The sequence below is a fragment of the Passer domesticus genome, chromosome 19, assembly GCF_036417665.1.
Source record: "Passer domesticus isolate bPasDom1 chromosome 19, bPasDom1.hap1, whole genome shotgun sequence".
Taxonomy (NCBI): domain Eukaryota; kingdom Metazoa; phylum Chordata; class Aves; order Passeriformes; family Passeridae; genus Passer; species Passer domesticus.
Window position 1 is genome coordinate 1,735,400 of NC_087492.1, and position 20,548 is coordinate 1,755,947.

The following is a 20,548-nucleotide window of genomic DNA, read 5'->3' on the forward strand; positions in this document are numbered from 1 at the left end:
CTGGAGGGGCACAGAGCCTTTCAAGGATCATTTCAAGGATGATCACTTCAAATGATCTGAGCACAGATCATTTCAAGGATCTGTCCTTTCCCAGACCAGCTTCCCTCACCTTACCCCCACCTCCACCCACAGGAATCAAGCTCTCAGAGTACAAACATAGACACTCACCTTTACTATGCATATTAATAAATATTCTTTATTTAAATTTTTGCACATTGCGCTTTAACATATTACATCCAAAACATTTTGCAAATGGATGTCTACTTTGTAAAATCTTATATTCAGCTCCTTGTCATTCTGTACAGAATTATAGGTACAACATTACTTTGCCACTAGTTTGCTTTTTGTAAGTCTCACAGGAAGAGAAACATTGAATGAAAAGAGATGGCTTAAATTAGAAGAGAGGCTTGCACAGCTACTCAACTAAAGATACAAGCCTGGAGAAAGAACAAAATTAAGGAAATCACCTCCACCAGCCTCCCCCTGAAAAAAAAAAGAAAAACCAAGAAAAAAAAAAGAATCACATTAATTTAAGATAAAATTTTGCCGTAAGTCACTAAATTAAGTTTGGAAGGAGAAGGCGCAGTAGTCATCTCGAGTTTCAGTGACAGACAGGGTGGGACCGGGCTCAGTTGGCTCCAGCTGTGGCCAGCCAGCTGTTGCAGACGGGCCCCTTGTGGTCGTTGAGGCGACAGTACTTGTTGAACTTCTCCTTCAGGTGCTGCCGGTACTGCTCCCTGTTGCTGTAGAAAGACTTGTTGTTTGCCATGAAGGATTGGATTTCATCCTGGGAGATGAACAGTTCCTCGTCAGAAGTGCACTCTGACTCATCCTGCAATGAGAACGGGGATGTCAGAGCTCCAGCACTGCCCTCCTGTGCAGCACATCCCACCCCAGCCCAAACCCAGCTGGATGATCCACACAGGGCTCTGGTTTGGGGTGAGAAGCAGCCAATTCAGTCATTAAATGGATCCAAATCTGCTTCAGTCTTAGCACATTGCCACGGGAAGAGGATGGATTTTATTAGAGGGTTTTGGGGGAAAGGTGAGGAAAGAAAAAGGGAAAAAAAGGAGGGCGGCAAGACAGAAAATTGAGGGGTGGGAAGATGAAAAAAGAAAGGAAAGGAAAAAGCAGGGAAAGAGAGCAAAGTAAATAAATAAATGGAAGGAGAAGGAAAGGAAAGGAGAGAAATGAAAGCTGCCCAAGGAGCCTGCAGTAGGAAGCCACATTTGAGGCCTGAAGGCAGCAATAATGCCCACTTCATGTTACAGAATAATGCAATCCTTGACAATGAGCACTTGCAACACAAGTTCTGTCACTGCATTCCAGCCACCATTTCTCCTCCTCTGCAAAGCATTCAATTACAAACTTCTCAGGGAACGTGCACAAGGAACTGAACACTGGGACTCAATTCCTCACTGGGAGTTGAGTTCTCAGCCCCAAAAATTAAATGCCACAACCCAAAACTCAAATGCAGCGGTTACTTACAAGGAGTTCCACTAAGCTTTTGGCACCTTTTCCAGTATCAGGGACAAGTGACATTTCTGTAGGTTCTGCAAACTGTGACACATTTTTCATATGCTCAAACCAAGGCAACTGCTGGCCACTTTTGTCTGCACTACAGCAGCTCTCAGCGTGTGTGTCTTTGGTCTTGTCGCGGTGAAACTCTGTGTGCGTGAGATTTCCTGAGGTCTCTCTGCTACCTGCATCTGCCAGACAGCTCCCAAGCTTCTGAATCTGAAATGGAAAAGAGCCTGCAATCAACTGCCAGCAGTGTTTCGTGTGGAATACTCGAGTTTGAGATGGAACAGAGGGAAAAGAGGAAGGTTCAAAGGTGAGCGAGGGTAGATATTTATATTTAAACATGTGCCGGGGGAGCTGGGGTGGCACATTCACTGAGAGGGAGTAGAAGTGCACATGCTTAGGAACACAGAAGAGACTCCACCACAACCTAACCTAGAGGAAGGACCTCAATTCCAAAACTTGGGATGACAAGGGAACAGGAGATCCCTGCTGTCCCATTTTCAGCAAAGTCTCAATCGGAATTTAAAATCCTTCTGTAACTACTTTCAAATGTAAGCACTTAGAGAAGCATCTGGCAGAGCCATGTTCCTTACGTGGTCATTCTCACACTTCAAAGCTTTACTTTTCTTTTTCTTCTTTTTGTTTTTGCCTTTTGTGTTACTCTCCTCTGCATTAGCCCAGCACTCCACACAGCTGTCTCCATCCTCCTCCTTGTCGTCGCAGCGATGGACGCAGGCATCGTCCCCTGCAAAACACAGCCAAGCTTCTTTTGAGATGCTGCAGCTCTGGGGATATTAAAGCATCATTATCTTCTCCCCAAACCTACCATTTTCATCATGGTTGCAGATGCCCTCAGTGCAGGCCACGTCCGAGCCCTCCCGGGACCCTGTTTCGCTGCCCTCCATGCTCGAGGAATAGCCACAGTCGCTGCCAGTACAGTGTGGAGATAAACCTGAGACAGAGGCCAAAATTACTGCCATCTGTAGGAACTGCTGCACATTCTTTAGTTACACCTCTAACAAGAGAGAATTCAGAGAACCCCAGACAGGTTTGGGTTGGAAGTGTCCTTAAAAATCACCTCATTCCACTTCCCTGCCACGGGCAGGGACTCCTTTTTAAACACAGGTGACCACTGTTCACCCCATAAATGGCAAAATGCTTTTTAAAAATGAAAAATGCTGATATTTAACATACCTTTCTTGATTTTAGGTGAGCCTAATAGGGTACCACTACTAGGACAAGTGCAAGAAGTGCTTTCATTAGTAACAATTACTTCTACACAGTTGTTGGCTTCTTCGGTGCTACCACAGGCTTTGCAGCTGCTTTCCGTGAAGTTTGAGTTCTCCTTCAAACAGAAACAAAAAACACTGCAGGCACTGAAAGCAGCTCAGCCAGTACTTTTGTAAAGGATACTCTTTCCATGAGAAAAGCCAGCTGACACTGACTGATAACAGCATTGCTTAGAATTCTTCACAAGTACAACACAACTAAATAAAACCCCAACCAATTTACCTTGACCCACAGCCACAGCCCATTAAGGTCAGAGAGAGATCCTGAAGAATAATTGTACTTCAAGATTCCCCCTCTCCAAAAATCCAGTGGTCATGGTCTACAAGCAGCATTTGAATCCCCAGGTTCTGAGTGACTGGCATAACCTGAACCTCAGATTTATGATTTAAAAAAAACCCCAAGCTGAGGAGTCCTAGGTAACTACTTTACAAAGACTCTGCTCATCTGAAACAGCACTGAATTCCATCAGGGACCAAAATACAAGAAAATCCCTCAAGAATTCTACCAAGGAACAGTGAGGTGATGAATGAAGCTCCAAAAAGCCCCAGCTACCCGTTTACCTTTGCCTGATTGATTTCCTTCTCTTCTGCTGCCTGCAGAGGAGCAGGGATCTCACACACACATTTATTTTTCCTTCTGTTCTTCCGCTTTTGGCGTTTCTTCTCTTGTTTAAGCTCTCTCACTCTCTCTTCTTCTGAAAACTCTTCACAGAGCTGCTCCAATCGACTAATGCCCTGCACTTTTTCCACAGCCATCTGTTTACAAGAGGTTAGATCCAGTTACAGAAGTCATCACAGTTCAAGCTTTTTCATTTATAAAAGAGGAGGAGGGAAACAGCCAGGAATGAAATCCCAGTAGCACCACTACTGGCCACAGGAGAAAAATGCCCACCAAGAAGCAGCCACTTGGTTTAGATTGCTGGAAACTCATGTGTGGGGGAGCTCTGGCTTGCACCTATGGCCCAGATTCACATTTTTCAGTGAAGACTTGCAGATTTTAATGCATTGTTGGATCTGTGATTTCTGATCCTGTGGGAGTAAAAAAACTCCAAGCACTAACCAGCTCAAGGTTCCACTATGATCTTTCCCAAACTGATTTTCCTTCTCATTCTCTGGTGTTTTAGAGAGAACAGTTATGAATGGAAGATGAACATAAAAAATATATCCATGTCATATCAACTGGTAATTAATATTAAGTATTGGTATATGTTAGAAGAACTGTCAGAAGCTCAGGATCCCACAGGATCAGAGTGCATTCAGAACAAGCTGAACACAAGAGTTTGCAATCACTTTTGTAATTCAACACCACATTCTCCATTGTTACTCATAAACCAATCAAAAACTGTTATAGCCTGAGCTACTTTAAATGCAACCAGGTAGAAAACCAGAATTAATAACAGAGAAGGTTCAGTGTAGTGGAATGGGCAGCTTGAAAGTAAAAGCAAGCCTCAAACTTTTATATTCCAGTTTATTCCACATGGGAACACACTCCAGCTGTGCATGGATGTCACACAACTCAACAAGGGATTGACTGCAACACCCTTGACACTCCTTCCAGCCCTGAAAAGCAGAAAATGAATTACAGGCCCAGCAACTCAGACACAAGTTGGACAAAACTCGACGTTTTTACCTCAAAGCTCTTGCGTAAAGCATCGACCCCCAGGTAAAAGAGCATCTGCCACGTCTGCTCCTCAGCCCGCAGCTTCTGCCAGATCCGGTGCAACCTCTCGTAGAGGTGGATGCCCAGGCAGGTGAGCACCTCCTCCTGGGCTATGTCTATTGTCTTGGCGTGCCTCTCTCTCCGCCTGGGGGAAAGGGAAGCAGAGCACTGTCAGAGCAGCTGGAAGCCAACCCAGGGATCAAAGCAGGGCTGCTGTGTTCTCTGCAGGCACAGCTGTGTTTGCAGGAGCAGCCTGGCAGGGCTCTGCTGTGCTGCATGCAGATGCAAAATAGAAAGGAACAGGTCAAAGCCACCACTGGGAAGCAGTACTCTGCCTTCTCACTATGCCACCTCTGGCTCCAGGTGCCATATCCTGCCCCTCCTGGGAGTGATCAAGAGTTTAATATGCCAGAGGTGCTTTCTTTTGGGTCCTAAAATTTGCTGGAATTCACAGCAATTATTTCACCATCAGTTAGCTCAAGCTGAATAAACACACAGAGAATTTTGTACATTACTTACCGTGCAGAGTAAAAACATTTCAGTATTTATCTGTTCACCTATTATCTATCAATCTGTTAAGGGAAAACTACTGTGAAAGGATTTACCCTCCTCATTAAACAGTTATGACTGAGCTTTAAAAGTACTGAGGCTGGAACTAGATGATCTTTAACGTCACTTCCAACTCATTCTATGATTCTCCAATACTGAGCTCAGAACTTTTCACTGGATGGCTTTAAAAAAGGTTCAGAAATACACAAATGGCAACAAAACTAACTCGAACACTTGGCATTTGGCAAAACTCAACCAAGGCTCTCTTTCTATTTCGCATATTTGAACACCTCAGTGGACAAGCAGGCAGCTCCAGGGAGCAAACAACATTTTGGTCACTTCTTCCTTCCGAAGCGCAGCCGCAAACCTTCCAAAGCGCTCTCTCCGAGCCTACACCAGTACAGATATCCACAACCACGAGTTCATCACACGGCAAAGAGGCAAAAAAAAAGCCACTTTGGGCAAAGACATTGAAGGGTCAAATAAAGAAGCAAAGCGCTAGATAGCCCACTCTAGCCAATTACATACTCATACCCTCCTGCGAACTCGGGCTCGGCGCGGCCCAAGAGGTGCGCGATGAAGTCGGTCTCGCAGCACACGTGGATGTGGCGCTCGTGGGGGCAGCAGCGCAGCCCCTCGTACAGGGCAGCACAGTAGCCCTTCTCCTTGCTGCAGTCCAGCTCCCCGATCAGGATGTTGTAGGCACGCAGCACTTTGTTCTTGCAGTCGGTGCAGAATCTGGGGGGAGCAGAGAATGAGGTGGGGTTCGCCCGAATGCGTTGGGTGCGTGGTGATGTGGTTGAAATGGGGAGTGGGAGGGTTGTGCTGCTTCAAAAATGTAATTATTGTAGTGTTCTGGCTATTATCCACCCAAACTGACCAGAATTATCACATCTATTCGACATGATTAACCTGGATATCAAACTTCTGTCCTCTGACCCATGGAGCACAGCCCACACAGCGAATCCTTGATTTGAAGGAATTCCCACACAGAATTCAACTCAAAAATCAGAAATCTCAGCAGTGAGCAAGCACTGCAAACCAGGGCAAAATCCCTCTCTCAAGTAACACATACCACATCACCTTCTAGCAATTCTTTCAAGTGTACTCAAGTGAGTGATAAGAAACAAGGCAAAGTATCCTCTGGTGCCTTCTGTACAAGAGTGATCCTTGTTTCCACTACAAACATATTTTGAATTATTAGATTGCTGTGCTGATGGCCAAACGAGGGTTATTTATAACACAACATATTCATTTTAAACACGTGACAGCTCACGTGTGACAGGAGTACACTTATAATTAAAATACAAGCAAATTAAGCTCATTCTGTGTCATAAGAGGAGTAACCTTCAAGAGGCTACAAGATATCTTGCTGGATGACTCTAAAAATGCAAGTCAGACAAGCTGCTCATATTTCAGCTCAAATCTGGCTCCCCATGCCAGCTCTAGATGGTGTTTTTCCCTTTCCTAGTGTCTCCAGCCATTTGACAGCACTAAATCAAACATATTTTGCTGTTAGACCTACGATACCTGTCTGCTTTCTGCGGTGGAAGGAGAGAAAACAGCAGTATTATTGCAGGTTAGCACCAGGAAGGCAGCCAAGGCAGTGTTTAATGTCACAGGAGATTAAAGTTATTTTGTTTCCAAAGTGTTATTTCCACAGCACCACCACCCCCGCGCCCATCTGTGCCCCCACAGTTGATATCAGAACCTTGAGACTGCTGGAAATTAAAACTTTTCAATCAGCACGGCAGGTCCTGTGCACATGCAACTATAATTTAATGGTTTATTTCTGCCCTGCAAGAGAGATTTAACAGCACCAGGCATAAACAAGTGGTTTAAAACAGTGCTTTAAAGGCAACACCAAGCCTGAAATCTGCTTGCACTAGAGCAGTTCACAGGACTCTGAAATGGCACATACTACCTGAAAACGGGCACAGCCCAAGAGTACAGATAGTGAATGAAAACACACAGCTTCTAAACATTAAATTGCAAATCATCATTTAATCCTAGCCAAAAAAAAATTAAGACAAGCAGCTCATCAGAGGTCTCCACATCTTCCCCTTCATTAGACACAAAGAATACTCCACCATCTTTGTCACATCAACTGCATGGCAAAGTCCCCCATCACCACCAAGCTGACAACTTCAGCTTCACGAGAAAAGCCCTCTGCATTTTGGACATTTTGAGCTGCCAAAAGCCAAGCACTTCCCCCAGGGAAGGAGTGCTGTGCTGCCCTCACATACCTGTGTTTTCGTAGGTAGGTCTCCAAGGTTTCTAGGAGGCAGCTGGAGTCGATCAGCACCACTTCATCCCTGCACTCCTGGGACATCAGCTCCCACACGTCCATCCAGCAACCCCTGCGTGGAAATGACACCAAACTCCTCCTCATCCTGCTGGGGGGCAGAAAAGCAGCCCAGCAGAGCCTCATTCTTTACCTGACTGCTCCCTGGGAAGGTCCATAGCAGAAAATGATGCTACACTTGTTCTCTTTCCTCTTCCTGTCTTCTCTACTTTTCTTAACTGCTCTTATTTTCTTTGAACTGAGTCTGTTACTGCTCCTTTCACTGTCACATAGTATTACCAAACATTTTTCAGACCTATAACATATATATTATCAGCTAGTTATTCTTCCTAAACAAATCCTATGGAAAATGCTGCTCTGTTCCTTAATTTAATTTGAATTCTTTATAGGTTAAGCCTTAACATCTATGAAAGTTTGGGTCAGAACTGAGATGCAAATTTTGCTGTCCGTGTTTATAGCCCAGACTCACCATGACTTTCTAATGTTACAGCTGCAAACCAGTTGTGATTTTCAGAATACTGCTTAAAGTATAAACCATTAGAGTTTTAATACTTGTCAGCTGAAGACAATTTGGTAAAATAACAAAAGAAAAAAGCAAAACAAAAAAACCCAAACAACTTTCACCATAAAACATCCTACCTCAAATTTCAAAAATCTGTTAGAATACCAAAATGAATTCACAACTCACATTTGGATGTGCTAAAAGTGAGCAGAAAAAGGGACTTTAAATAACAAGTCATGGTTACTTACAGGCTTCTCTACACTTGACACTTTGTCAGAATGGTCATTTCTGTCTTATGGACACAACAGAGCAGGAAAATGGGAAGCAGCAGCCCTGTTTCCTAATTAGAGGAGCTCAGGGTGCCATCACCCAGTTTGCCAGGTCATAGGGCTTGTGTTTAGCAGAGTTTCAAATGCTCCTGAGCCCCAAACAGAGCTGAGGAGCCAAAAGCCAGGCACAGACTGAGGACACCAAGAACCCTCGAGTGGCATTAGCTGCTTACATAACTCTCTAATTAAACACACAGCTCCAGCTCAAAGCCTTTTTTGTGTGGAGGAAATGCCCAACAGATGCAACTCATCTGAAGGAGTTTCTTGTGAAGATGTGGAGTCTGTGTTGGTAAATGAAGTTTGCTCTGTGACAGCTGGGTGCCTCCACAGCCCAGCCAGAGCTGTCTGTGTCCACATTTATTTGAATTTATATCAATGCTGATACACTCTGGGTTTTAGCAGAGGAGAGAATGCAAGTCCTGCTTCTTTAGCAAATTGCACTGCTTGTCCACAGGCCATGCTCTCTGATAACCCCAAAGTTTTACCTGCAGAGTATAAACTATTGCTCTTCCTCATATTCCCTATTAACCTGCCAACATCCAGAGGGAGTTTATTCCAGCATGAATTGAGGAAATAAAAGCAGCATTCTCCTCTCTATTCATTCAGCTTCAGAATTGTTCTACCTTGCCCAAATGCTAACTGCAGGTTCCACAGCATCTGTTCTCACACAGAAAAGATTAAGCTTACTAAATATAAAAAAAAACCCAAAACCCACTTTCACGATGCTATAAATTTGCTTTATTTAAAAAAGAACTATAGAGCAGATATACATATACCCCTATACTCTCAGGATCTTGTGTAACACAAGCTTTAAACTAATTTTGTGAAATGCCTAGAACCAAAATATAATAGAAGATAATGATTAGTTCCCAGTATCCTCAAGCAGCACAAGCAAAAATCGAGTGTCAAATTCCACATGCCTGGTATCCCAGGGGATTTAACTAAACCCAGAGAGACTCCAATCTGCATAGAAAAATACATGTCCTGTAACTGGAAACCATGAGCAAGCTTCCACAGGTTGGAGGCTTAAGCAGCAGCACAACACAGCTGAGTAAAAAAGGTCCAGACACTCCAATTAAGCCCAGGAGACTAATTTATTGGTCCTCATATTATTAAAAAAAAAAAAAAAAAAAGGAGCCACCCCACAAACAAGAAGCCTCCCCAAAATCCACAGGAGATTTACAGGGAGTGTTCTTCTGCTTAACCAGCTGGAATAAATCATTTCAGCTTCAAGACAGAGGCATATATTCATATTGTTCAGTGGTGTATTCAAAACATGCTGTCACTTTGGAGCAAATGCATTTTATGGAGTTCCAGTTTTAACCCTGCATCCAACCACAATAAAGCCCTCGGTTAACAGTTGTGCAAGACATTTTTAATAATCCCTAGCAAAATGATGAATATTTATTTAGCTTGTACCCTTTGACCTCAATGTGAGAAAATCTGCTGAGGAACCATTTTGGTCTAGAGCACAAAAACCAGTTTGTCTTTCTAGAGCATTTTTTGTATCACAGTGCAGAAGCCATCCATGCTCTGAGCATCCCCAAAACTCCTGGTGCTTCTCTTCCTCTCCCCAACAACTATTTAGGTCTGCTACAATCCAACTGCTACTCTGGCAAGCAGATTAGAGCATAAAAATTGATCTCAATGCTTAAAAATAAATTAGTCTCAATACTCTGCTTCCTTGAAATATTTCAATTGTACATGTTAAACACAAACTTACCCCAAAGGTTTTGGTTTGTGTGTGTCCAGGGAGTGTAGCTGACACCTCTTGTTCTTCTTACTTTTGGGAATTGCATCAATCATGTCATTCAGTTTGGACCTATGGAAAAAAAAAAAAGTGAGGAACTTTGTATTCTGAAAACCACTGGATCAGGTTACACTACCTCAATTTCCTCAACTCTGCACTAACCTTCCCTACTTTTCCTGCTAACTGGAGCAAGAAGAACAAGCTGAAGCCAACTGGAAGGCCAAGACACACTGTGCTGAGCACTCCCTGTTTGCTCTGCTGACAGCTCAGGAACTAATGGCACTGGGCTATTTATTGTGCTCACCAAGCCCAGAAGGTTTCACTTTCTCAGTGTTACCTTTCCACCCAAGTGCAGCAAACTTTGGTGGAAAAAATTAACACTTTTATTTTATTTTTTTACACAGTGAGGCAAACACTCTTCTTCCAGAGACCACGAAAACCCCGCAGCGCCCGCATCAGATTTAGGACCCAACGTTAAATATTGCCATCTTCAACTGCAATCATGGCACTGCAACTGGTGCTATCAGACACTCTTCTTCCAGAGATCACAAAAACCCCGCAGCGCCCGCATCAGATTAAGGACCCAACATTAAATATTGCCATCTTCAACTGCAATCATGGCACTGCAACTGGTGCCATCAAAGATTAGGTTTACTTTTCCCCCAGTTTAGTCAACAAGGAGCTGTAATTATGGATGCTGAAGAGGACAACGTGCTGTGACAACTCAGCATCACCAGGAAGGCAACGCAGAGAGCGCGGACGGCGCGAGCGGCTCGCAGACACTGACCCATGCACGTAGAAGAGCGTGTAAAGCTTCTTGGCATCAGTCATGCAGCTGCGGGTGACTGAGAGCACCCCCTTGGGCCCCACGGTGAGGGGCTCCAGGGCAGGGTTCCCTGACTCCACCAGCTGGGAGAAGAGGCGCTCCACGCTGCGCCGGCAGCCCACGCACGGCACCAGCTGCGACAGCGCGCTCAGCACCTCCCGCGACGTCACCATCATGGCAATGTTCAGGTCCTGCTGCTTCAGCATGCTGTGTCTCTGCAGAAACACCACAAAAACCAAATCATTCCGTGCTTATTCTCTGGTTTTTTCACCTCTTTGTTGCCTCCTTTCACTGCAAATGCTGCTTCAGGATAACCGTCCCACGAATGGGATGGTCCCACAATAACCATCCTGTCCCAGCTGGGAAATTCTTTGTCTCCACCTCAGCACAGATGCTGTAGGAAAAGGTCTCACACACACCAACTGCAAGTTTTCAACTTCTACTCACACTCCTTTTGTCTTTGGCACATGGAAAGGAAATTCACAAAGGCTCCTTGGCATTTATGGAAATCTCATTTACAACCAACTCGTTCTGCTCAGACCATGACAATTTAGCAGTGTTTTTCCTGGAAGGCTATATGCCATTTCCCGTTACAATCCTACTAGCTGGAATTAAAGAAAGCACACATTACTACTCAGGGGGAAGCCTTTGACTTCAGTAGTGAACATCCAATGTGTGCTATTAATAGAACATTAATGAGAACACCTTCTAATATTGCTTACGTCAATAAACAATTGTAGATGTGTCTCCTGGCCCCTGTGTCAAACACATCCAGGCACACGTCCCCACAAAAAGCACATTCCCTTCCAGTCCTCACTGCTGAATTACTGCCTTGGCTTCCAGCACCACTGGAGTGCCACCAGCAGAGCTGTGCAGAGCAGAATCCCTTCCTCACACCCCAACACACAAACCCACACTTGGGCTGTATCTGCACAGGGAATGTCACACCACCAGAGAATTTTCTGTGTTATTGTCACATCACACCACCCAAACACTCCCCAGGCACAAAGGAATTGCCACAACTTCTGGGGAAAGGAAGAAAAGGCCACACAATACAGCAGAACTCCCATCCAGTGAAAACAGAAAGTGCTCTCAGCTCCTTCTATGCAACAAGGAAAGCAGAGGTGCCATCAGGTAACATTTAAGGTTTGTGCTCTTAGAGGAAGGCCCATTAAATCACTGCCAAGCACTATCACTCTGCAATAACCCTGTTTCCTGCAATTAATTGCAGGAGCCACAGCAAAGCAGGAACGAGCTATTTTCACAACCCAGCTGCACTTGGCATGCAGCACATGTCTGCACTGCTGCTGTCAGCCCTGAGAGAGGCAACCATGCAACTGCAGAGCAGCAACCTCTGCTCCTCTGGACACCAAGGGGCACCACTCTGCAGCTGCTACAGGTGTCACAGTGCTGCAGTTGTTTGCCAGAATTTGGCACATCAGTTTCTAGGATTAAGGTTTCTGGGGTGCCACAAAACCAATTCTCACTACTTGTCTCTATAAAATCTACAAATTGGCACATAAATTCTATCCCAGTATGGGCACTAATCATAAGAACCCAACCTGGAGCAATCCACTTGAAAGGGAGGTTCAAAACTGCTCAGAAAAATAAAAATCAGGATGCATTTAAAGCTGCAGCTCCCACTGTGAGTTCTGAGCTCCCAGACATGCAGCAATTGCCTCCTGACAAGACAACGTGCAATAAATGCTGAGGAATCCAGAGCACAACTGAGCCCAGTGCACTTTGGTACCAACGTGTGACTGCTCCCAGGTGCTGACGTGTCTGAGGCATTCCAGGAGTCACAACCTCCTGGAGAAGCAAAAACCACACACCTGAAGAAAGCCAAAATCTCACTTCTTAGGAAACATGATTTACCTGGATGAACTGTTTCAACTGGGTACTGTTATTCTGATGCCCATCGAGGTTCAGCACATTATCAGGAAATTCCATCACCATCTATACAAGACAGGAAAAACAATTTAAAGAGGAGCTTTCAGACAAAACAAACAAACAAAAAACACAGAGCATTAGCTGCTTTACTTTCTTGGGGGAAATAAGACTGAGATTATGTTAAATGCTCATTCTTTTCACATAATTACTGGAGCTTGGGAAGGGATAAAATAACTGTTTCAGATAGTGAATGTTTCAGCAAAGTAATAAATGCTTCATTAATATAATGTTCTAGAGGCAGTTTATAAATGGCAACTCTTAAATAGCTGTTAGAAAGCAAAAGTTGCTAAATGGACCATCCGTGTTTATATCATTATCTGCATGACTTGAGACTCTGCTTCAGTTAAAAAAACCCCAAAAAACTTCAACACACTGAGATCCAAATGGACCCAACAGCTTAACTCAATTTATAAAGCTCTGAGGAAACAGTCACAACAGTTTAATGACAGAGTCGACTCCTCCAAAGGCTGATTTCAAACCATATTAACCCAACAAGGTACTCCAAGGCATAGTTTGCTTTGTGTGATTGCAGCTGCAACTCTCAAAAGGCTCAAAGCAAAATGTTAAGCCTACAGAACAATGTGATTACTTGTAAGTAATTAATAACATTTCTTATCAAATTACTGAGAAACAAAGAGGGCGATTTCTTGGGAGGAGGCAGAAATCAGGAAAGTAACTTTCAGTCAAAAATCCAACTGTGCAACCATGGAATAAAATGAAAGCAACTAGAAAAATGTGTAAAGCCTGGCTGAGTTCTCTGTCCAAAGAAACACTTCATCACTGAGAAACGGTGACTTTGTCAATATGAATACTGAAAGTTCACTTTAAAATTGAAAGGCAAAATAAGAACCGTGGTTAATAACCCCAATGCAAATGAACACCAAATAGAACTGTCTGATTCACCCCTTTTCCTCCTTCCACCTCCCCTCAGCTGTCTAGGGAAGGCAGAATTCCCTGCTGCCTGCCTAATTACCAACTCTACCTCCAGAGAACTCACACACTCACTTCTGCAGGCACTACTCCAAAACAAACACCATTTCTCTGAGAACAAGGCACTGTTTTGCTGCCCCAATCTGAGGTTGGCACAGCTGCCTTATCTGTGTGCAGGGCAGTGCCAATCCTAACCCCAGCTCCCTCTGCAGCCCTCCTCAGCCCTCATCCATCCACACCGGTTTTTGATGCAGATTTACACGTTTTTTTACATCACTAATGTGGTGTTTCTGTGGGCCAGGAGCTACAAGCAAAAGTAAAAGCTCTATCAGCTAATAACAGAGACAAGAGATAAATCTGCCTATTTCTCCCCCCTCACCTTCATCTCCCACTATCAGACAACACCCTGAGGTATTCTGTACGACAGAGCAAAAGAATCAAAGACTAAATTAATTCATGTGTCTGATGAGATTTTATTAAGTGGTTAAACATCAACCACCATCACACCCTGAACTGGAAGGGAAAAAAAAAATCCTGTAATACCACATCAAATGGAATGCCTTCTAGAAACCATAAAAGCTGCTTAAGAAATGAAAAGGGCTCAATACTGAAACCTCCTTTAATTTCTGCCTGAGCCAGGAGGAACAGGGAAGTGAGGTGGTGAAGAATCCACGCAGGGCAGCAGCATCTCCAGCACCGGAGCTGCTTCCTGGGCTACTACAAAGCAACATTCCAGCCCAGGAGCACATGGGCCATTCACTCCTCATTTGCAATCACTAATCACTGATTCCACATTTAATGCACAGATTAACTCTTTCAGCTGACTGCTCCCACTATTTTTAAAATTTGAGTTTTTAAAGAGGTAGCAGAAGCCAGTCACTATCAATAACCACCATTAGTTTTTAAAGACAGTGCTGCAGATGTAAAATTCTGTTTCAAAGACAGCTGCATGTCTTGTAATAGCTCTCATTAAGTATTTAAAAAATAAATTATAGATGACAGACAAGGAAGCTCAGAGTTCATTCACTTGCTGCTGCAGAATTTTTTAAATAAAAGCCTCCAGAAACCACCTAGAAATCCAAACACTCTGTAACAACAGAAACAAAATGACCAAAAAAAAATGGACACAAGATTTCTCCATGGTGAGGATGACTTGCAGTTGCATAAATGCCTTTTCTATAGATGGATATAAAACTGATTCACAGCTAGAGGACCCTTTCCATCATGAGGATGGTGCAAAAAGCAGAAAGGCAGCAACAACACAGTGCAATTACACACAGTTTGGGCCTGGTATTAAATTCTGGGACTAAACCACAAATGGCATTTTAGGTCTGCTGAAGTCATCCACCTGGTAGAGCTGAGTTTTCACTCACAACCTATTACACACAACAAAAGTAACAAGAGCATGGCAAGTCTACGTGACACAAACTAATGGGTAATTTTTATGAGGAGCCCAGGAAGGATTAAAAAAAATTAAAAAAAAAAAAAAAGAGAGAGAAATCCAAGAGCTTGAAACCACATGGAAAATGAATGGGCAAAACAACTTTCAAGGTGTGGCCAAGACACCAAAAAACTCAAACTTGCACTATTCCTGCACAGTGCTGGGTTTTCCAGGCCATCAGCCCCCTAGGAGAGGCAGACACTGCTTTGGACACCTTGAGGAGAAACTTTGCCTAATACCTGAACACAGCTAACCAGAGAGAAGCCAAAACCAGTGATTTAGTAAATTAATAATATGCCACCATTCAAATTGATCAAAACTAAAATACAGCAATAGGACTTCCTTCAAATGCAGCAAAACCAGGTGGGCCTGTCTGAGGACATCCAACACTTTTGTTCTGGAAGGTGGAAGAACAGTTTGGGTTGGAAGGGACCTTGAAGATCACCCAGTTCCACCCCCCTGCCATGTGCAGGGACACCTTCCTTAGCTGATAAAACTCAGGGATTCTTCCATCCTAAACATTAGATTAGGAATTTAAATCACCACCATTTCACATCACTTAAGTAACAACAGTTTCTGTCCCACTATCAAGACAAATCAAATATGACTCATTAAGATACCAAATTACACTAAGAGCAATATTATTTTCAAAGCATTTTCCTGCTTTAAGAATTAAAACAAAGAGCAACTGGCTAGTTAGGGAATTTTTTTCCATTTGCTCCATGCTCTCCTACAATGCAATTTTTCTGTTCTCCTGCAATGCAATTTTTGAACCTTCCTCTAAACTCACGAGGAGAAGGGCCCGAGAACCTCCAAGCTGCATTTAGCCGGTTTTTCCACTGAATCTTCTGGAAACGGCCAAACCACGTTTCCCAGCTCCCAGCAACACCCTGAAACGGGAACTCTCCGATTCGTTACATTTCTGCAGGCTCGATAACCCCGACTTCACGCCAAAGCCCTCCAAAACGCCTTCAGCCCTTCCTTGCCTGCTCCAGACGGGAACAAGCAGGCCGGGTTTTAAGCCGGGTTTAACGTTAACATGGCTCCCTTCGTTCCCGGCAGAAAAATGGCTTTGCTCCACCCTTGAGCACCGAGCGTGGCTCCGGCACAACTCCTGCCATAACTCCCTCATTAATGCGCTTCGCCCGCTTTCGGATTTAAAAAAAAAAAAAAAAAAAGTTGCCACATTCAGCTCTGTTAAGTGTTGCAAAGTCCCAGAGATTACCGCCGCAGGAGCCCGAGGAGGAAAGGCCCGGCCAGGAGGAAAGGCCCGGCCCGGCCATTGCAACACGCGGCGGGCACGGCGGGCCGGGCTCGCTCACCGTGAGGGTGTCATCGATGTAGAGCGGGATCTGCCTCTTCTCGAAGGGGAACTCCTCCTCGCCGTCCCGGCACACCGCCACCAGCCGCGCCATCGCTGCTGCTGCTGCCGCCGCTGTCGCTTCCTCCCCGCTCCAGCCTGCGGGCGGCCCCGGCCGGAGGTAAACACCCGCCGCGCTTCCCCGCCACACTTTCACCAGCAGCCGGCACCCAGCCTGCGCTCCCCATCGCCTGATTCACCACGCCGAGCCCGGCCCACCCACCCCGCCGGGAGGGACCCGCGCGGGCCGGCAGCGGGCCGGGAATGCGGCAGCACACGGGCGGGGGGAGCGCGGCGGCACGGAGAGCCCCGGGGAGACGGGGATGCGAGCGGGGAGACCGAGCCCCGGGCGGGGATGGAGCTCTGGGAAGGGAGATGGAGCCCGCGGGGGAAAATGGAGCCGCCACCCCCCGCCCGCCCGCCCGCCACCGGCCCAGCGCGGCCGCCGGGACCCGCCCAGCCCGGCGCGGCTCTGCGGCTCCTCCGCCGCCCCCGGCCCCGCTCGGGGCGAGCCGCCGCCCGCCCGCCCGGCGCTGCCGCGGGCTCCCCGCGGCGCGGCCCCAGCGCCCGCCCCGCCGCCTCCCCGCGGGCTGCAGCCCGGCTGCCCCGGCAGACCCACCCCTTCCTCCCGCCGCCGCGCGGCCTCGCCCGGCTCCCCACGCGGGGCTGCGCTGGCCGGGGGGCACCCCATGCTGCCTCCCCTACCCTCGCCCCCAGCGGCAGCCGCTGCCCCGCGGCCGGCGGGCCCTTACCGGCTGCTGGCGGCGCTGGGCGGCCCGGGCGCTGTGACAGGCGGGCGGCACCGCGGGTCCCGGAGCCGCCTCCTCCCTGCCCGCCCCGGGGCCGCTCCGCCCCGCTCTCGCGAGAGCCGCGGGCACCGCCCGGGCCCGCCCCGGGCACCGGCCGGGCCTCGAGGCCGCGGGGCGCAGCGGCCGCTCCGGGCGGCCGGCAGGGACGCGGGGCTGTGCCCGCGGGGGTCGGGAACGGCCCCCGGCGGTGCCAGGAACGGCCCCGGGGCCGGCGGTTGGGCCGGGAGCCGGTGGCGTTGGGGGTTACAACGAGCGGGGCCGGGCCGGGCGTTGGCGCGGGGGCGAACGGCCCCGCCGGGAGCGCGGGCTGATAAAAAGGCGCTGAGCTCGACGCTCTGAGGCACGGGGAGGAGGAGGAGGAGGTTTTGGGGTGTCCTGGGCTCGGTGTCCTTGGGGCTCGCTAAATTCTCCGCCTCAGACGCTGCCCGGCATCAAACGCAGCTGAGCCCTCAGCGCTGGTGCCGGGCCAGGCCGGGCAGGATTTAACAGCTCTGCTTGGCGCCTGCAGCCAGCCCGGAATCCTGTGGCTGCCTACATTAAACAGCCCCCAAAAAAATTAAAAAAAAAAAAAAAAAAAAACAACAACGAAGCCAGAGTCTTTCTTGAACTACTGAATAATATACAGCTGACCTGTTCATTCTTGTTGTGTATGGGTACAGGCGCTGAAGCCCTCACAAGAAAACGCAGGGGAGGTAATAAAGGAGCAGGATTCTTTCTTGTGTCTGCATGTAAACGGTGTTTAGTGGAGGAGTTAATTTATTGGAGCTCCTCGTGCAGCAGCTGTAACGGGAACAGCAGCCGGTGTGATCATGGCTTTGTGCAGCAGAAAGCTGGGGTTTGTTTCGAGGGAGAGTTTCTCACACCACAGCACTCTGAACCGCGATGAATTTAGGTCTTTGCAGGGATGTGCTTGCCTGTGTCACTCCTCCCTCCCACAACAGCAGCATTGTCCCAGGTTCTGTATTCTTGGAGCGCACATTGATACAAAAAGCACCATTACGTTATTTTTATCCATTGATTTGTAATTTTTTTAAGTCTCTGGAACACGTGGCTTGTTTTGTTATCTCCAAGGCGGTGGAAAGGCAGCCAGCCCCTTCCTGTGCTCATTTGCATGGCCCTCTTTGCCTGGAAGAAATACCTGTTCTCTGGGACAGCGTGGCTTTGAAATAGGATACTGCCTGGAATCTTGGGGGCAACTTCTGACTTCAAAAGAGACACCACTGCAGCTGGAGCTGATCCTTAAAAACAATGAGGTGTGTTAAGGAGTTAGTGATGTTTAATAAAAAGTTAAGGAGAAATGTAATCAGCTCTACTCTCCAACCATATCCCAGCATTTTTCTGCCCTGCAGCCCTACAGAAAGGTCATTTGGTGGAATTATGGCAGCAAAGGCAAAACAATTTCTGTTTTCCTCTGCTTTACTATTGCTGAAGTAGGTGACACATGATGCTTGAACCATCATGTCTCCCTACTTGAAGTATCTTAAATTTTTACTCATTCTCTAACAACTAACTAAAAGTTTCTGATTTTAAAAAATCCACCTTTAATCTGTACAAAGGGTTCTTTGTCTAAACAGAGCCCAGAGTGAAGTGAAATGCAGAGTTCTGTTCCTTCAGCTGTGGAGGTGTGTGGAGAGCAGCAGTGTCCTGGTGTTCACTTTCCACATCTTTTCAAACCCAGAGCTGTTTGCTCCTCCTGTGATCAAAGGATGCTCGCTTGCATCTCTGGGTTCTTTCAGAGGCCTGGGCAATTATCTTGTGTTCACGGGCTGAACACTCAGCATTCAGGGCAGAGTTCTCTGCGTTTGTTATGGACAACAGGCAATGAGAATTGTCTCTCAGTAATTCACTGGTGAACAGCCCAAGAATCCCAGAATCATTTAGGTTGGAGGAGACCTCTGAGACCACCAAGCCAAACCTGTGACTGATCCACACTTTGTGAACCAGCCCAGAGCACTGAGTGCCACATTCCCTGGACACCTTCCAGTGCCTGACCACACTTCCCATGGAGAAATCCCTCCTGATGTCCAACCTGCACCTCCCCTGGTGCAGCTTGAGGCCATGTCCTCTCTTTGTGTCACTTGCTGCTGGGAGCAGAGCCCAAATCCACCTGGCTACAACCTCTCACTCACTCCTCAGGCCTTCAGAAGCAGGAGAAGTCTCAGGATGAGAAGCTGGCCTTGCTGAGAGGGCTGTTGTCACTCAGGTGATCCCCTGGGCTGGCTGCTCTTGTGGCAAGCACAGCTGCAGCCCTGGAACTGGCACCACCAGCCCTCCCACGTCCTCCCGGCTTCAGCCAGTGCAGTTGGCACCTGGGTGCCCTGTGCTTGCCCAGACACAGCTCTGCCTGTCACACCCAGCTCGTTCTGAATCACACCGACAGGCTTGTGCTCACAGGCACAACTCGCTGCAGGTCCTGGGCTTTAAATATTTCAAAAATAAATATCCATGAGTGATTTTGCATAAATGAGTAGTGCCGGTTGGTTCACGAGGGAGACCTTTCTTCCCTAGGCAAGTCTAGGAAGTCTTTTAAAATAAACACATCCACCAGTTACCAGAAAACTCTGCTGTAAACTGACAACTGTTTCTAAGAGGTTGTTGCCAGTTCTTACATCTGTCCCCAGGATAATACAGGCTTTAATCCTCAAGACTACATGGCTTTAAGTTGGAATCAAGCATGAACTCAGCGTGGCCACAGCCTGTAATCCTCAGATTTTACCTTTTTGCTGGCCAGGGGCTTGGAGAACTTAATAAATGTATGACTCTTCCACAGCATGTCTGTCTTAAGGAATCTGATTTAGAGGCTTACTCTCCAAAGGTTTGATGATTCATCACTTATGATAGACAAGGAGAAATATGAAATATGGCCCATGTGTACTGCTGTAACTCCACTGACATTGGACATCTATCATCAACTACCATTGGTATTCTACCCCTGAAGTATTTATATCCCATTATTGAATTCCTCACAATCTTAAAGTGTATTTCTCTTCCCAACGACTTTATGAGGTCAGGAAGAACAGTCACAGTCAGGAAAGGGAGCACAGAGGGTGTTCTGCTCTGGCCTTGCAAGGAAGACTGAGAAACTGAGCAGTTCCCTGCTCAAGCCATTACCAGAACCCCAACCCAGTGCACTGCACTTCTTTTCATCTGCACCCTGTTTGCTTGCTAATAAAAATTGATACCAAATGTCCCCCCTTGGAGACAGCTGCAAAATACAGTATTCAGTGTGCTGGTCTGCAGGTTGGAGCTGAATTTGTTTGGTATCTTTGTATTTTCTTATGAAGTGTTGCTCTTTTTATCTGCACCACAACCTCCAACTGCTTT

At 46.7% G+C, this 20,548-nt stretch overlaps 1 protein-coding gene across 5 annotated transcripts; it reads right to left on the reverse strand.

Annotated features, from left to right (window-relative positions):
* Window positions 1-169: 169 nt before the first annotated feature.
* GGNBP2 (gametogenetin binding protein 2) lies at window positions 170-17,308 on the reverse strand. Of its 5 annotated transcripts, none has more exons than XM_064394887.1 (15): window positions 17,168-17,307; window positions 16,378-16,514; window positions 12,610-12,690; window positions 10,696-10,949; window positions 9,882-9,980; window positions 7,461-7,622; window positions 7,269-7,382; window positions 5,557-5,760; window positions 4,444-4,618; window positions 3,375-3,569; window positions 2,719-2,869; window positions 2,351-2,476; window positions 2,118-2,269; window positions 1,489-1,737; window positions 170-832 (listed from the first exon to the last, which is right to left on the reverse strand). In XM_064394887.1, the coding sequence occupies exons 2-15, from the start codon at window positions 16,468-16,470 to the stop codon at window positions 629-631; spliced, it is 2,259 nt and encodes a 752-aa protein (XP_064250957.1). In that variant the 5' UTR covers window positions 16,471-16,514; window positions 17,168-17,307; the 3' UTR covers window positions 170-628. The 5 variants fall into 5 exon arrangements, with proteins under 5 accessions (XP_064250957.1, XP_064250956.1, XP_064250959.1 ...); XM_064394886.1 differs by having other exon boundaries at window positions 5,551-5,760; XM_064394889.1 differs by lacking the exon at window positions 7,461-7,622 and having other exon boundaries at window positions 5,551-5,760; window positions 17,168-17,308.
* Between the last annotated feature and the right edge of the window lie 3,240 nt (window positions 17,309-20,548).

Excerpts from the sequence above, each read along its gene's own strand:
- GGNBP2 (XM_064394886.1), bottom strand. The coding sequence starts at position 16,470 with ATGGCGCGGCTGGTGGCGGTGTGCCGGGACGGCGAGGAGGAGTTCCCC. Across the intron at positions 2,477-2,718 it reads CTCACCTAAAATCAAGAAAG|GTTTATCTCCACACTGTACT; the intron begins GTATGTTAAATA and ends CCTCTGTCTCAG. Across the intron at positions 1,738-2,117 it reads TGAAGTGTGAGAATGACCAC|ATTCAGAAGCTTGGGAGCTG; the intron begins GTAAGGAACATG and ends TTTCCATTTCAG.